This window comes from Schistocerca gregaria, chromosome 4 (genome assembly GCF_023897955.1).
Source record: "Schistocerca gregaria isolate iqSchGreg1 chromosome 4, iqSchGreg1.2, whole genome shotgun sequence".
Classification (NCBI taxonomy): Eukaryota; Metazoa; Arthropoda; class Insecta; order Orthoptera; family Acrididae; genus Schistocerca; species Schistocerca gregaria.
The window spans coordinates 404,110,490-404,128,296 of NC_064923.1; the positions used below are offsets into that span (position 1 = coordinate 404,110,490).

Sequence of the window (17,807 nt, forward strand, 5' to 3'; positions counted from 1 at the left end):
AGAGGCGAGTCGAAGGGAGGAGAGGAGAGGAGAGGCGAGTCGAAGGGAGGAGAGGAGAGGAGAGGCGAGTCGAAGGGAGGAGAGGAGAGGAGAGGCGAGTCGAAGGGAGGAGAGGAGAGGAGAGGCGAGTCGAAGGGAGGAGAGGAGAGGAGAGGCGAGTCGAAGGGAGGAGAGGAGAGGAGAGGCGAGTCGAAGGGAGGAGAGGAGAGGAGAGGCGAGTCGAAGGGAGGAGAGGAGAGGAGAGGCGAGTCGAAGGGAGGAGAGGAGAGGAGAGGCGAGTCGAAGGGAGGAGAGGAGAGGAGAGGCGAGTCGAAGGGAGGAGAGGAGAGGAGAGGCGAGTCGAAGGGAGGAGAGGAGAGGCGAGTCGAAGGGAGGAGAGGTGAGTCGAAGGGAGGAGAGGTGAGTCGAAGGGAGGAGAGGTGAGTCGAAGGGAGGAGAGCTGAGTCGAAGGGAGGAGAGCTGAGTCGAAGGGAGGAGAGCTGAGTCGAAGGGAGGAGAGCTGAGTCGAAGGGAGGAGAGGTGAGTCGAAGGGAGGAGAGGTGAGTCGAGGGGAGGGAAGGGAAGTTGGGGAAGGTAGTGGGGTTGGTGTGGTGGAGGTGGTAAAGGAGGGGGTATGAAGTGGAGGAGGAGAGGGAGGAGGGGTGGTGGGGGGTAAAGGAAGGGTGGATGAAGAGGAGAACAAAGGGTGTTTTGTTGTTGTATATGGCACATTTCCTTTGCGACTTAAGTTTTATTTTCATTCTTTTTTTTTCTCGTTCATGTTTTTTTGCTGCAGCATTATTCTGCAAAAGCGGGATACAGTAATATTCTTCGTTATAGTATTGGTTCTTACCAGTCAAAATCACAAAAATTTAACTGGTAACTAAGACAAGGGAAAGTTCCCGGAATTCTAAAAAATTCCCAGATTTTCCCCCGTTTTCTCCCGGGTGAATAAATTCCCGAGTTTTTCCTGGACCTCTCAGATGTCCCAGCTTGTATACACCCTGATAAGTAAATTCAAACTATTACAAAAACATTTTATGGTTCATGCACCACCTTTTATTTCATTCATATTTTTTTTTTTTTCCATTGCATCCCAATGCCAGGCAATGAACTGATGAACGTATATGGGAATCAACTGTTTAAAATGTTTGATAATTAAGAAAAGATTAATGTATATGGAAACAAACTGTTTAAGGTGTTCAATAATTGAGAAGGTAGCCACTGTAAGGGGGGGGGGGGGGTTAGAATTGTTATTGTCAGGGTTGGGAAATTAATCTGAAGGGGGGAAAGCACTGTAAAAAGATGTATACTGTGAAATACCAAATATATTGTTCCATATAATGATTCCATATGCATGTATGACAAACAACATAACAAAGATTAGTATCAGTGACTAAATGAAAGAACAACATGTAAACATTGGATTTGTCACTAATGTCTCAATAAATGCTTGGGAATTTTTCTTCCAGATGAGAAGACTGGATAAAGAAGTACTGTGGGAACATAAAGAATGGGGAGATATGACAGTGGGGCAATATCAAATAGAAAAGAAACACTTTTCTAATATTGTGAAAACAATTTTTATTAACTTACTAACCAAACTGTTTTGTTACTCATGCCCTCGTCAAGTAAGGGCCTAATGTGGTAACTTTATCTAAAGTAACTTGGAGCATGTACAGGTAATAATGTAATTCCAAAACAAAATTTATGTGTTTGGCATTGTTAAATGTGGAACACTCCACTGTGTTCACTCTGGTTGCCATATGTGCAGACTGGGTGTAAAAGATGTCAGCTCGAAACATTGACAAGGTACAACAGGAATGTGAGTGCACCTCTCGCCCTGCTCTGAATGCCTGCACTTTTGGTTTGGCATTGCAGCTTGGCAATACCTTGGAAGACACGGAACAAAGGGTGTGGCCTACCATGTAAACACCAGAATTTTGAAGATATAAAAGCTGTCATTTTCTAATGTCAAATCAGTACATGAACACACATTGTGATCTATGTTGAGCTGCCAGTTTAGAGATCTGTTTAACACTCGCCTGTAAATGAAGTTTTACATTGAAAAAAATTATGCATATAACACAGATGAGTTACTGCGAAAGTGACTACATCATTGTAGTAGCTTCAATAGATGGGAGCTCTCTTTCAGCATCTGCCCACTGCAAAGAGTGAATAATTCTGGTGTCTGCACAGCAGGTCCACTATAGTTAATAATTCCAAGAATGGCGACCACACAGCACTTGTAATGTAAAAGTTGGCATACACATCAAATGGGTAACAGATTGTTCACGGAGTGGAACATATAATACTAAAACAACACCTGTGCCACTTCAAATTCACAATCATATTCATCTGATAATGGCCTAAGAAGCAAAAAACTCATTTGTAAGTAAACTAATTTTTTTTCACAATTAAAAAATGTTTCTTTTTGTTCTTAGTGGCATGTTCAGTTAAATAAAGTCTTTGTTCTTGAAGCTAATGCAAATTCTTAAATTCTCTATTTTGATCGCTGTAAAACAAAACTGTTGATAATTTGTTATTTGCTTATAAAACTCTGCATAACTTACAATATCTTCTGCAGTGCAAGGTGAATTATTTTCTTTTGCCTAATTCAGCAAAGACCGCCTGCATATTCATCATCCTCATCCTCTTTGTCTCCACTACCAGAAACTGGTTTCCCAGCGGGTGATGCCTGGAAGAAACAATCTGTGATGTAATCAAAAATTCTGATGTGTCAACAACAAATACATAAATGAATACCTTTCACACAAATATTCTACATTTACCCATGAAGAGGTACAGAGACAGCTACTTTGAATAAACTGTTGTTTTTCAAGCTGTAAAGCAAACACCACTCATAGACTGGTGACTGCTGCCTACAAAGCAATACAAGTGATCTATGATTGTAGGACATGTGATTGACGTGTTGCCAAACCCTTCAGCTGTTATTGGCAGTAGATGAATCTACTTTTTTTTTTGGGTTAAAGTCAAAGTCCAGACAGACAACAATTAAGATAAATAGCATAAAAGAAACTTTATGTACAGTAAATAGGGGCAAAGCTAAGTGCAGTATTAACATACTTCATCAAGATAGCAGTGGAATAAAAAATAAAGTACATGAGGTATTAGTGTGTTTAGATGATCTCAAAAATAAGAATGAGATTAATATACTGTGTCTTTCTGAACACCGTGTAAATATGGGGATGGATAGTGTCAGTATAAATGGGTATAATTTAGCATCTTAAACTTTTAGATCCAGGATGGATAAAGGATGAGTTGACATTTTCACATAACAGTGATATAAATACAAAACTGCAGAAGTAAGTAAATTTTGTGTTGATCAGCACTTTGGGGTCAGTGCATGTGAACTTCAGCTACATGATGTAGTATTGATATTAGCATTAGGGGACTGGGAGCTATTCATAAAAAAGTTTGACTCCCTATTATGCTGTCTGTCAGACAAAAAGTAGTTATTAATCTGTGGTAATTTCAATGTAAACTTTCTAACTAATTATGATAGGAAAAGTGAACTAGAAGAGTTATTAACAATATATAACTTACAACCAGTGGTCAATTTCCCGACACATATAACTCAAGACAGTAGTACTCTAACAGATAATGTATTTGTACAGAAAGAGGATATAAAACAAACACGTGCTTTCTCTGTGGTAAATGGATTGTCAGACCATGATGCACAACTGATTAACTTACAAAACCTAACAGGGTGTACACTTCAGAAACCATCAAGTAAAAGTGTGAGGTTGCTCAACCCGTAATCTGTAGAGCACTTCAGAGAAAGTTAAGAAATGTTAATTGGGGAGATGTATATAATGAGCCAAATGCTAATGATAAATGCAACATATTTCTTAATAAATGTACAGCCCTTTATGAACATTGTTTCCCAAAGAAAATTACTAAATGTAACACCAAACACTTTTCAAAGAAACCTTGGATTACTAAAGGCATTAAACTGTTGGTTGGTTGGTTTAAAGGTGGGTGAAGAGACCAAACTATGGGGTCATTGGTCCCTTGTTCCTAATAAAACAATGCCACAAGTGTGAGAATAAAATGGACGAAACATATAACACAAAATGGAAAGAAAGGAAAAGCCACAAGAACAAAGGGAAGGCAATGAACACTAAAAGGAACAAAAGAGGGCAAGAAAACAACAGAGACGCTAGAAACAGGAGCAAGTACAATGTGAAAGCAGATTACAGTGGCTGGCCAACCACGAGAATAAAAAGGGAAAGCCAGGCTCTCTGCAACACATTAAAACCACAAACCTAAAATCACTAGGGCTGAGGACACAGAGGGACAAAGGACTTACAAAGAAGTATAAAACCCACTCTCACAGATAAAACGTAAAACTAAAGCTGCCGTGGGGGCATTTTCGACTAACACCAAAGGCAGTGTACTGAGAAAGTTAAAAGTCTGCTGCAGAGTGGCTAAAAGTGGGCAGTCCAGCAAGAGGTGGACGACTGTCATTTGGGAGCCACAGCAACACTGAGGTGGGTCCTGGCAACAGAGTAGGTAACCGTGCATTAGCCAAGTAAGGCCAATGCAGAGCTGGCAGAGGACAAATGATTCCCTGCGAGAGGCCTGCATGGAAGACTTCCACACATTCATAGTCTCCTTAATGACACGCAGTTTGTTGTGCGTGCTGTTATGCCATTCCGTCTCCCAAATCCAGAAAACCCTGTGGTGTAAGACAGAACGCAGATCAGCTTCGGAGATGCCTATCTTCAGAAGCGGTTTCCGCGTTGCCTGTTTGACCAGCCTGTTAGCAAGTTTATTGCGGGGTATTCTGATGTGTCCTGGGTTCCACACAAACACCACGGAACGGTGGGCCTGTTCCAGGGCATAGATGGCTCCTGAAAGGATGCTACCAGAGTGAGGCGAGGGTAGCACTGGTCAATAGCTTGTAGGCTGCTCAGTGAGTCAGTACAAAGGAGAAATGACTCACCAGGGCATGAGCGGATGCACTCAAGAGCACAAGATATGGCTGCCAGCTCTGCAGTGAAAACAATGCAGCCAACTGACAAGGAAATGCTGCTCAATATGTCATCCATGAACATACGCGAAGCCTATGTGACCATCACCCATTGAGCAATCGGTGTAAACCCCTTCAGAGCCCCGGAACACGTCAAGAATCAAGAGGAAGTGACAGCGGAGAGTGGTGGCGTTAACGGAGACCTTGGGGCCATGCAAAAGGTGCAGACGAAGCTCCGGCCGAGGTGTACACCATGGAGGTGTAGGTGAACAGACCGCAAGTAGAGGAGGTAAAGAGAAGGACTCCAATTTGGAGAGAAGGAACCGCATGCGAACCGCAATCGTTAGCCCCGATCTGGGCCGCCGATGCAGGAGATGGACTGCCGTGGGCGGGAAAAGCAGAGGGTAATTCGGATGCTCAGGGGAACTATGAATGTGTGCTGTGTAACTGGCAAGCAGTTGCACACGTCTGATCTGCAGTGGAGGGACACCAGCCTCCACCAGTACACTGGTCACTGGACTAGTCCTAAGAGCTCCTGTCGCTAATCGAACCCCACAGTGGCGCACAGTGATGAGTAAATACAATGCTGAAGGTGCTGCCAAACCATAAACCACACTCCCATAGTCAATTCGGGATTGGACAAGGGCTCTGTAGAGCTGCAGCAGTGTACAGCGATCTGCACCCCAATTGGTGTTGCTAAGGCAATGGAGGGCCTTGGGGTGCTGCCAGCACTTCCACTTAAGCTGACGAAGATGAGGGAGCCAAATCAATCAAGCGTTGAAAACCAGTCCTAGGAATTGATATGTCTCCACTACAGTGAGTGGATCGTCATTAAGGTAAAGTGCGGGTTCCAGATGAACAGTACAACGCTGACAGAAGTGCATGACACGACTTTGCAGCTGGAAACTGGAAGCTGTGGGCTACAGCCCTTGACTGCACCTTGTGGATGGCTCCCTGGAGGCTCCGCTCAGCAACAATAGTACTGGAGCAGCAGTACGAAATGCAGAAGTCATCTGAGAAGGTGACACGGAGGGCCTGACTGCTGCTGCTAGACCGTTAATGGCCACTAAAAACAGACACACACTCAATACAGAGCCCTGCGGGGACTCCATTCTCCTGGATATGAATGGAACTGTGTGAGTCACCAACTTGGACACGGAAAGTATTGAGCAACAGGAAGTTTTGGATAAAAATCAGGAGTGGTCCCCAGGGACCCTACTCATACAATGTGGCAAAGATATGATATCGCCTGGTCGTGTCATATGCTTTACGCAAGCCAAAAAAGACAGCAATCAGGTGTTGCTATCTGGAAAAGGCTGTACAAATGGCAGACTTGATTGACACAAGATTATCAGTGGTAGAGCAACCCTGGCGGAAGCCGCCCTGACATGAAGCCAGCAAGCCACGTGACTTCAGTACCCAACCCAACCGTCAACATACCATACGTTTGAGCAGCTTACAAAGAATGTTGGTGAGGTTGATGGGCCGATAGCTATCCACATCAAGCAGGTTTTCACTGGGTTTGAGCACCGAAATAATTGTGCTCTCTCGCCACAGCAATGGAAAGACACCATCGCACCAGATCCAGTTGAAGATGACAAGAAGATGTCGCTTGTAGTCAGATGAGAGATGTTTAATCATCTGGCTGTGGATGTTATCAGGACAAGGAGCTGTGTCGTGGTAATGTGCAAGGGCAATGAGGAGCTCCCACTCTGTACATGGGGCATTACAAGATTCACTGCAGCGTGTAGTGAATGAGAGGATGTTCCCTTCCAGCCGCCGTTTGAGTGTGCAAAAGGCTGGGAGGTAATTCTCTGATGCAGAGGCTCGAGCAAAGTGCTCGGTAAACGCGTTTGCGTCGGTACATAACTTGCCATTTACGGTAACACTGGGGCCTGGTACCCGAAAATATGTTGATCTTTGTCCAGACTTGGGAAGGTTATGTGTGGCACCCAATGATGGAGACGTATCTCTCCCAACACTCCTTCTTCCATTGTTTGATAAGATAGTGAACACGGTCACAGAGCTCTTTAAAGGCTATGAGATGCTCCAGGGAAGGGTGCCACTTATGCCACTGTAGAGCACGCTGGTGCTCCTTAATTGCTTCAGTGACTTCCAGCAACCGCCAAGGGACAGCCTTACGCCTCGTGCACACTAAAGAGCGAGGGATCACATTTTCTGCCGCTGAAACAATTGTGCTAGTCATCCCGCTCAGCTATCACATCGATGTTCCCATGTGGGGGAGCTTCAGTGGTGACAGCAGAGGTGAAAGTTCCCCAACCCGCATTGTTCAAAGCCTATCTGGGTAGGCGTCCATGTGTCTGACGCTGGGGCAGCGAAAGGAAGATGGGGAAGTGGTCATTACCATACAGGTTGTCATGTGCTCTCCAGTGGATAGATGGGAGAAGTCCTGGGCTGCAAATTGATAAATTAATGTCCGAGTAACTACCATGAGCCACACTCAAATGAGTGGCAGCCCCAGTATTCAAGAGGCAGAGGTCGAGTTCTGACAGCAAAGTTTTGACATTTCTGCCCCACAAGGGGTTATGGGCATTAAAATCTCCCAGAAGTAGATAGGGTTTAGGGAGTTGAGCAATCAGTTCAGCTAATAAATTCAAGGCTACTGCACCGTCTGGAGGAAGATATACATAGCAGACAGTTATTTCCTGTGTTGTCCTTATTCTGACAGCCACAGCTTCAAGAGGAGTTTGAAGGGGGCACATGTTCACTACAGACCGTGTTTAGGACATATACACAAACTCCACCTGCCACTCGATTAGTCACTACGGTTATTGTAATATCCCTTATAGCCACGGAGGGCAGGAGTCCGCATTGCTGGGAACCAGGTTGCCTGGAGGGCAATGCAGAAAGCAGATATAAAGCTTAAAAGTTGCCGTAGCTCAGATAGGTGGTGGAAAAACTGCCACAATTCCACTGGAGGATGACATTGTGAGAATGGGAAGGCATGCAATATTTAATGAGGCAGTTTACACCTCAGAGTCACCTGCTACCACTGATTTATTGCCTGAGCAGTCTATATACATTGTGTCTGCGGGTCTAGTGAGATATAGGTCCTCAGCGGATGGCAAAATCTCCACCCCATCCTCAGCCGTAGAGTTTGTAGGTAGCGATAGTGTATTTGCCACCACAATTTCCTTGGTCTTGCGGGATTTCTTTTTCGATTTATATCGCTGTGCCTTGGGTTTCCCTGGCTGGGTGGACTTCACTGACTCAGTCTCCGTGACTGAGGACGAGCATGAAGCCCTACGACCAGCTGCTTTTGGGCTCTTCAGCCACTGACGGGTGTCATCTTTCCCACAAGAAGAAACCTGGGAAGGGAGTGACCCAAGGGACCCCTTCCTAGCTGGAGAAACTGAAGATGATTTACACTTCTCCGGCTTAGAAGCGGGGATGGATGTCCTCAATGATTGGGGGGGGGGGGGGGGGGGGGCTGTTGCTCTCAAAGTAGGTGGTACAAGAGTAACAGGGAGGGGAGTGCCCCCACCGTCAAGAGGGCAGGTGTAGTCTTCTGGCTCTGAGAGGTGACCTGGGTTGGTGGAGCTGATGGTGGTAGAACTGTTGTAGTGGCGGTGTAGGACAATGTCATATGCACAGGATGCAGGTGTACAAAATTTCTCTTAGTTTCAGTGTAGGTCAGTCTGTCCAGGGTCTTGTACTTCATGATTTTCCTTTCTTTCTGGAGAATCCTGCAGTCAGGCGAGCAAGGCAAATGGTGCTCACCGCAGTTGACAGAGACGGGAGGCAGGGCACATGGAGTATTGGGATGTGACGGGCATCTGCAATCTTAGCATGTGACACTGGAAGTATAGTGGGAAGACATATGCCTTAACTTCCAGCACTTAAAGCACCGCATCGGAGGAGAGATTAGGGTTTTACATCACACCAGCAGACAATCACCTTGACCTTCTGGGGCAATGTATCGCCCTCAAAGGCCAATATGAAGGCACTGGTGGCAACCTGATTATCCCCCGGACCCCAGTGGACACGCCGGATGAAATGTACACCCTGCCGCTGTAAATTGGCAGCTCATCGTCGGACTGCAAAAGAAGGTCTCTGTGAAATATGATACCCTGGACCATATTTAAGCTCTTATGGGGCGTGATAGTTACAGAAACATGCCCCAGCTTGTCACAAGCAAGTAACTCCTGTGGCTGGACAGAGGAAGCTGTTTTGATCAAGACTAACCCAGATCTCAATTTGGACAAGCCCTGCACCTTTCCGAACTTGTCCTCTAAATGCTCAACCAAAAACTGAGGTACCGGGACGAATAAGATCCGCTGCCATCCTTAGCCTGACATTCCTCCAATGGTGTGGCCAGGGAGGGGAACGATTTGGGGGTCATACTTCTGTGTGTTGAATTGAGCTCGTGATCACTTTGAGACTGCTAGCGTTTCAACACCAGCAAGAGATGATGGACTATGCTTCATCGCATGTCACACGCCCTGATGCCACCCACTCTGACCAGGGGACCTCCCCATAGGCGCCACCCAGCCGCAGCAAAGGCCATTCGATGCCCCAGAGGGACGTGCATCTACCCCATGGCTTACATGGGGAATTAACAGTGCAGGCATCAGCAGAGGGATCCCTGTGTGGTCAGGGGGCTACAACAAACAGGGTACGTGGTGGCCCCACCACAATGGACTGGCTACTGAACTGGATTTCAGGTGTAAAGAAGTCCATGGTCATCGTCAACGCAGAAATCGACACTGCATAGTGCATGGTGGGAAATGCACGCAGGAAGGTGTCCTCGCCCAAGAGATGGAGAATGGGCAGGACTGCAATGCAACAACGAGAAAGTGGGCTAAAGATCTCAATGCATGATGGACACGATACACCTTGTAAGGCGCCCTTCCCCAATTAGCTCACTCTTTGGGAAATTTTTGAAGAATGGAGGTCAAACCCTACAGGGGCCATCACATATAGGCCGAAACATGTGAAACTCCTTTTAGTCACCTCGTATGACAGGCAGGAATACCTCAGGCCTATTCTAATCCCTAGACCCGCAGGGGGGCTATTGAACTGTCTTCAGAAAGAAAAAGAAAACTGTATGAGATGACAAGAACTAGTAAAGATCCAGAACTAGTTTAACACTATAAAAATTATATTAACACACTGAGAAAAGTTGTAAGAAAATCAAGAAATATATATGTTAGGGAAGAAATTAACAACTCCCGCAATAAAATCAAAACAGTATGGAATGTTGTTAGAAGGGAGACGGGAAAAGTAATACATGACGTAGGCAGTATTACTATTAAAGAGAATGGCCCAACCAACAGTACAGAAGTAGCTGATGTACACTCCTGGAAATGGAAAAAAGAACACATTGACACCGGTGTGTCAGACCCACCATACTTGCTCCGGACACTGCGAGAGGGCTGTACAAGCAATGATCACACGCACGGCACAGCGGACACACCAGGAACCGCGGTGTTGGCCGTCGAATGGCGCTAGCTGCGCAGCATTTGTGCACCGCCGCCGTCAGTGTCAGCCAGTTTGCCGTGGCATACGGAGCTCCATCGCAGTCTTTAACACTGGTAGCATGCCGCGAAAGCGTGGACGTGAACCGTATGTGCAGCTGACGGACTTTGAGCGAGGGTATATAGTGGGCATGCGGGAGGCCGGGTGGACGTACCACCGAATTGCTCAACACGTGGGGCGTGAGGCCTCCACAGTACATCGATGTTGACGCCAGGGGTCGGCGGAAGGTGCACGTGCCCGTCGACCTGGGACCGGACCGCAGCGACGCACGGATGCACGCCAAGACCGTAGGATCCTACGCAGTGCCGTAGGGGACCGCACCGCCACTTCCCAGCAAATTAGGGACACTGTTGCTCCTGGGGTATCGGCGAGGACCATTCGCAACCGTCTCCATGAAGCTGGGCTACGGTCCAGCACGCCGTTAGGCCGTCTTCCGCTCACGCCCCAACATCGTGCAGCCCGCCTCCAGTGGTGTCGCGACAGGCGTGAATGGAGGAACGAATGGAGACGTGTCGTCTTCAGCGATGAGAGTCGCTTCTGCCTTGTTGCCAATGATGGTCGTATGCGTGTTTGGCGCCGTGCAGGTGAGCGCCACAATCAGGACTGTATACGACCGAGGCACACAGGGCCAACACCCGGCATCATGGTGTGGGGAGCGATCTCCTACACTGGCCGTACACCTCTGGTGATCGTCGAGGGGACACTGAATAGTGCACGGTACATCCAAACCGTCATCAAACCCATCGTTCTACCATTCCTAGACCAGCAAGGGAACTTGCTGTTCCAACAGGACAATGCACGTCCACATGTAACCCGTGCCACCCAACGTGCTCTAGAAGGTGTAAGTCAACTACCCTGGCCAGCAATATCTCCGGATCTGTCCCCCATTGAGCATGTTTGGGACTGGATGAAGCGTCGTCTCACGCAGTCTGCACGTCCAGCACGAACGCTGGTCCAACTGAGGCGCCAGGTGGAAATGGCATGGCAAGCCGTTCCACAGGACTACATCCAGCATCTCTACGATCGTCTCCATGGGAGAATAGCAGCCTGCATTGCTGAGAAAGGTGGATATACACTGTACTAGTGCCGACATTGTCCATGCTCTGTTGCCTGTATCTATGTGCCTGTGGTTCTGTCAGTGTGATCATGTGATGTATCTGACCCCAGGAATGTGTCAATAAAGTTTCCCCTTCCTGGGACAATGAATTCACGGTGTTCTTACTTCAATTTACAGGAGTGTATTTAACAACAATTTCTTAAGTGTAGGAGTAAAAATTAGTGAGAATAGTTCAAAAGAAAAAGCCAGGCAGCATATGGAAGAGCCAGTTTTGAAAAATTTTAGTCAGATTAAGTTTCACCTAACAACCTCTTGTGAAGTAATTAAAATTATTAAATCTTTGAAAAATAAATGTTCTGTTGGAGTAGAGCACATCTCTAATAAGATATTAAAAAATGAGGAGCAATTACAACTGATGTTCCAAGTCACATACATAATGCATCACTAACTCAAGGTATTTTCCCAGACAGGTTAAAATATGTCATTGTCAGGCCACTCTACAAAATGGGGGATACCACAGATGTCAGTAATTATTGGCCAGTATCCTTGCTTACAGCATTTTCAAAAATCTTTGAGAAAATAATGTATTCAAGAGTGATTAGCCATCTCAACAGTAATGGGATACTTAATACATCACAGTTCGGATTTCAAAAATGCTGTTCCCCTGAGACAGCAATATACAATTTCACTGTACACATAATAGAGTATTTAAATAGTAATATGTCACCAATAGGAATTTTCTGTGACTTGTCTAAAGCACCTGATCATGTGAACCATGACATTATGGTACAGAAATTACAATTCTATGGCAGAAATGGAATAGCATATGGTTGGTTTAAGTCATACCCACAGAACAGGAGTCAAAAAGTTTCTTTATATGGATCAAGTGATTAAAATAAGGTTGCCACTTCATCTAACTAAGATGAAATTACACTAGGTGTTCCACAGGGTTCAATCAAGGGTCCCCTTCTGTTCTTGATGTATGTGAACAACCTCCCTTCTTATCTGAAACAAGAAGTTGAACTGACACTGTTTGCTGATGATACAGGCATCATTATTAATCCAGTAAAAGAAACTCCAATTGAAAATGATACAAATAAGGTCTTTGGAAAAGCCATTAATTGGTTTTCTGCAAATGGGCTTGGTCTAAACTTGGAGAAAAACACAGTACACCCAATTTTCTGCTGCAAAAAGTGCAGTCCCTTCAATAAATATAACACATCAACAGAAGTCAGTAGACTTGGTAGAGGAGACTAAGTTTTTGGGTGTACACATGGATGAGAATCTTAACTGGAAAATTCATATTTTGGACCTTCTAAAGCGACTAGGTTCAGCAACTTTGTGAATCAGAATTACTGCCAATTTTGAGGATATAGAAATTAGTAAGATAACATACTTTGCATACTTTCACACTCTGATGTCATACGGAATAATATTTTTGGGTAACTCAACACTCAGACAAAAAGTATTCACTGCTCAAAAGAAAGCGGTTAGAATAATGTGTGGGGTTCATAGGTGCACATCTTTTCAAAAGATTGAGAATTCGTACAACAGCCTCACAGTACATTTACTCACTAATGAACATTGTTCTCAACAACATGGACCAGTTTAAAAACAGTGACATTCATGATCATAATACCAGAAAAAAGAAAGACTTACCTTATCCTTTACTCAACCCATATTTGGCACAGAAAGGGGTAAAATATGCCGCTATAAAAAGTTTTGACAAATTGACAGAGGAAATAAAATGTCTGACCGACAGCAGTTATAGCTACAAAAATAAACTGAAATCATATCCCCTTGACAACTCCTTCTATACCATAGATGAATTCTTGAATAGAAATAAATAAATCTATAAACATAGTATATGCATAAATATTAATCTTTAATACCCAAACACTCTCTCTCTCTCTCTCTCTCTCTCTCTCTCTCTCTCTCTCTCTCCCTGTGTGTGTGTGTGTGTGTGTGTGTGTGTGTGTGTGTGTGTGTGTGTATCCATCAGTGCTTTCTCGTTTGGTAAGTCACACCATCTTTGTTTTCTAATATGTATGTATAATAGAGGGAAACATTCCATGTGGGAAAAATATATCTAAAAACAAAGATGATGTAACTTACCAAACGAAAGCATTGGTATGTTGATACAGACACAAACAAACACAAACACACACACAAAATTCAAGCTTTCGCAACCCACAGTTGCTTCATCAGGAAAGAGGGAAGGAGAGGGAAAGACGAAAGGATGTGGGTTTTAAGGGAGAGGGTAAGGTGTCATTCCAATCCCGGGAGCAGAAAGACTTACATAGGGGGGGGGGGGGGGGGGCGGTGTACACTCGCACGAGCGCGCGTGCCCTCACTCACTCTACACACACACACACACACACACACACACACACACACACACACACACACACACACAACCATCCGCATATATACAGACACAAGCAGACGTATGTAAAGGCAAAGTGTTTTGGCAGAGATGTCAGTCGAGGCGGAAGGACAGAGGCAAAGATGTTGTTCAATGACAGGTGAGGTATGAGCGGCAGCAACTTGAAATTATTTCCGTTACCCACCAGGCCTCAACTTCCACTAATTTCAAGTTGCCGCCGCTCATATCTCACCTGTCATTCAACAACATCTTTGTCTCTGTACTTCCACCTCGACTGACATCTCTGCCAAACTCTTTGCCTTTACATATGTCTGCTTGTGTCTGCAATGTGTGGATGGATTGTGTGTGTGCGCGACTGTATACCTGTCTTTTTCCCCCTAAGGTAAGTCTTTCCGCTCCTGGGATTGGAATGACTCCTTACCCTCTCCCTTAAAACCCACATCCTTTCGTCTTTCCCTCTTCTTCCCTCTTTCCTGATGAAGTAACCATGTGTTGTGAAAGCTTGAATTGTGTGTGTGTGTGTGTGTGTGTGTGTGTGTGTGTGTGTGTGTGTTTAACTTACCAAACGAAAGCGTTGGTATGTTGATAGGAGACAATAAAAAACACACACACACAAATTTCGAGCTTTCACAACCTAAGGTTGCTTCATCAGGAAAGAGGGTAAGGAGTCATCCCAATCCCGGGAGTGGAAAGACTTACCTTAGTGGGGAAAAAAGGACAGGTATACACAGGAACACAACCCTAGTGGCTCAGAACCACCCACAGCTGGAACAGCTGAATCTCATTCTCCACCATGATTTCGACTACCTTTTGTTGTGCCCTGAAATGAATAATATTCTATCCACTATTCTCTCCACCTCTCTCAGTGGTATTCCGCCACCCACAGAACCTACACAACATACTCATCCATCCCTACTCCAACCGCTCTGCCAACCATTTGCTCAAGACTCATATCCCAGCAAAACCCCGATACGCAATACCTGCTCCAAATATCTTCCCACCACCATCGCCTACTCCAGTCTGGTCACATGCATGCTGTAAGTGCTGCCCAATACTGTGTGTTTCACATCAATGACTGCTTCAAAGCCTGTGCTATCTTGTTCCTGCCTACAACCTTTCCTCAATTACACAGGTAGGAACTCACCCTCCAACATAGCCTACATTTCTGTAACCTCTGGGGCTGCAACCTTCACTAGTGGCTGTCTTTATCCACCTGTTGCCTTCTCTGCTCCCACTACGGCATTACACAGCCTTTTATTTCACCAACACATCCACTAGTGTCTTTCCCCTCTCCTTCTCTCCCTATCCGCTCCACTCCCTAAACCTCTCAACTGCACCTAGCAGCCCTACGCTGTCCCGCCACATCCCTGCATATTCCCACAAGCAGCACTACACCTTCATCCACACCTACCCTGCTATCCCTTTCCTTCCAACCCCAGCCTCCTACCTACTCCCACCTTCACCCCTTGCTCCCCAACCCCACCCACACTCCTGTCCATAGATTGCTTCTCCTATCAGGTGCAGTTCCTAAAGTCTGCCTTCATAGCCAGACACAGTGCTCATATATGTGTGAGTTGTGAATGCATGTGTGTGTTTTATACTTTAAAAGAATGCCATTGGGCCAAAATCTTTAATGTACAATAGTCTTTTTGTTGTGCCTCTCTGTGGCTCAGCATCTGGTCTATATGATGAATAGCAGTGTATCATTTCCATAATAATGTCATTATTCCACCCTGTATTGTCATCTTTTCACATTAATTTTAAAAAAGAGGACTGGTAATGATGGCAGTGTATTTACTGAATTTAGAATTTTCTTAAAAATTCTCATCATAGTTTTCATGACGTCACCTATATTTCCTTGGCGTCTTTCATGTGTGTGTGTATTTATTGTGCACTTGACTCGTTTCACATCACATCATAACGGCTACCGTAACATGCGATTAATCAATGGAACACACAACCAACCAACCAACCAACCAACCAACCAACCAACCAACCAACTAACTAACTAACTAACTAACAGATAATGCTACATCCCTGCAGCTCCTCATGTGGTCTCACCCTATACCAGACCTCCCCCCTCAGAAAAAATCCAAGGAAGTATCATGAATCAGAGAACTTCTACACCAAAAGCAATAACACTAACTATTTGGTTATGGAGGTGGTCATGAGAGAAAACTCTATTGGTAAAAAGAAATGTTTACCCAAATATATACATACTGTGTAAATGAAAATTTAAATCTAACTAAATGTTGTCAAAAATACACACACATAGGACTGCATGAAAAAAGAACATGAAAGACGCCAAGGAAATATACGTGACGTCATGAAAACTATGATGAGAATTTTTAAGAAAATTCTAAATTCAGTAAATACACTGCCATCACTACCAGTCCTCTTTTTTAAAATTAATGTGAAAAGATGACAATACAGGGTGGAATAATGACATTATTATGGAAATGATACACTGCTATTCATCATATAGACCAGATGCTGAGCCACAGAGAGGCACAACAAAAAGACTATTGTACATTAAAGATTTTGGCCCAATGGCATTCTTTTAAAGTATAAAACACACACATGCATTCACAACTCACACATACATGAGCACTGTGTCTGGCTATGAAGGCAGACTTTAGGAACTGCACCTGATAGGAGAAGCAATCTATGGACAGGAGTGTGGGTGGGGTTGGGGAGCAAGGGGTGAAGGTGGGAGTAGGTAGGAGGCTGGGGTTGGAAGGAAAGGGATAGCAGGGTAGGTGTGGATGAAGGTGTAGTGCTGCTTGTGGGAATATGCAGGGATGTGGCGGGACAGCGTAGGGCTGCTAGGTGCAGTTGAGAGGTTTAGGGAGTGGAGCGGATAGGGAGAGAAGGAGAGGGGAAAGACACTAGTGGATGTGTTGGTGAAATAAAAGGCTGTGTAATGCCGTAGTGGGAGCAGAGAAGGCAACAGGTGGATAAAGACAGCCACTAGTGAAGGTTGCAGCCCCAGAGGTTACAGAAATGTAGGCTATGTTGGAGGGTGAGTTCCTACCTGTGTAATTGAGGAAAGGTTGTAGGCAGGAACAAGATAGCACAGGCTTTGAAGCAGTCATTGATGTGAAACACACAGTGTTGGGCAGCACTTACAGCATGCATGTGACCAGACTGGAGTAGGTGATGGTGGTGGGAAGATATTTGGAGCAGGTATTGCGTATAGGTCTGTTGCTCGGACATGAGCCTTGAGCAAATGGTTGGCAGAGCGGTTGGAGTAGGGATGGATGAGTATGTTGTGTAGGTTCCGTGGGTGGCGGAATACCACTGAGAGAGGTGGAGAGAATAGTGGATAGAATATTATTCATTTCAGGGCACAACAAAAGGTAGTCGAAATCATGGTGGAGAATGAGATTCAGCTGTTCCAGCTGTGGGTGGTTCTGAGCCACTAGGGTTGTGTTCCTGTGTGGTCGGATGGTGGAAATGTGTGAGGTGGTAGGTGACTGTAGAGATCTGTTTCTGTTCAAATTTGGGAGGGTAATTGTGGTCTGGGAACCCTTGGTGTATTGGAAGATAGACTGCTCGTCACTGCAGAAGTGACGGCCATGGGCAGCTAGGCTGTATGTAAGTTATTCTTGGTATGAAATGGGTGGCAGTTGAAGTGGACGTATTGCAGGTGGTTGGTATGCCTGAGATGGACAGAGCTCCTGATGTAGCTGTATTTGAGATGGAGGCCAACATCGAGGAAGGTGGCTTGTTGGGCTGAGAATGACCATGTGAAATGAATGGGAGAGAAGATGTGAGGTTCTGGAGGAATGTGGATAGGATGTCCTCATACTCAGTTCAGATCACAAAGATCTCAAAAATGAACTTCAACCAGGTGAGAGGTTTGGGATTCTGGATGGTAAGCTAGGATT

The 17,807-nt window shown here is 45.2% G+C and overlaps 1 protein-coding gene across 2 annotated transcripts in view; it reads right to left on the bottom strand.

Moving 5' to 3' along the window:
- Positions 1 to 17,807, bottom strand: part of LOC126266880 (gamma-soluble NSF attachment protein-like) — a 140,945-nt gene that overhangs the window by 47,853 nt on the left and 75,285 nt on the right. For both annotated transcript variants that reach the window (XM_049971541.1, XM_049971542.1), the window contains one exon: positions 2,553 to 2,677. In XM_049971541.1, the coding sequence (XP_049827498.1) occupies positions 2,597 to 2,677 (81 nt within the window). In that variant the 3' untranslated portion in view covers positions 2,553 to 2,596. The remainder of the gene's footprint in view (positions 1 to 2,552; positions 2,678 to 17,807) is intronic.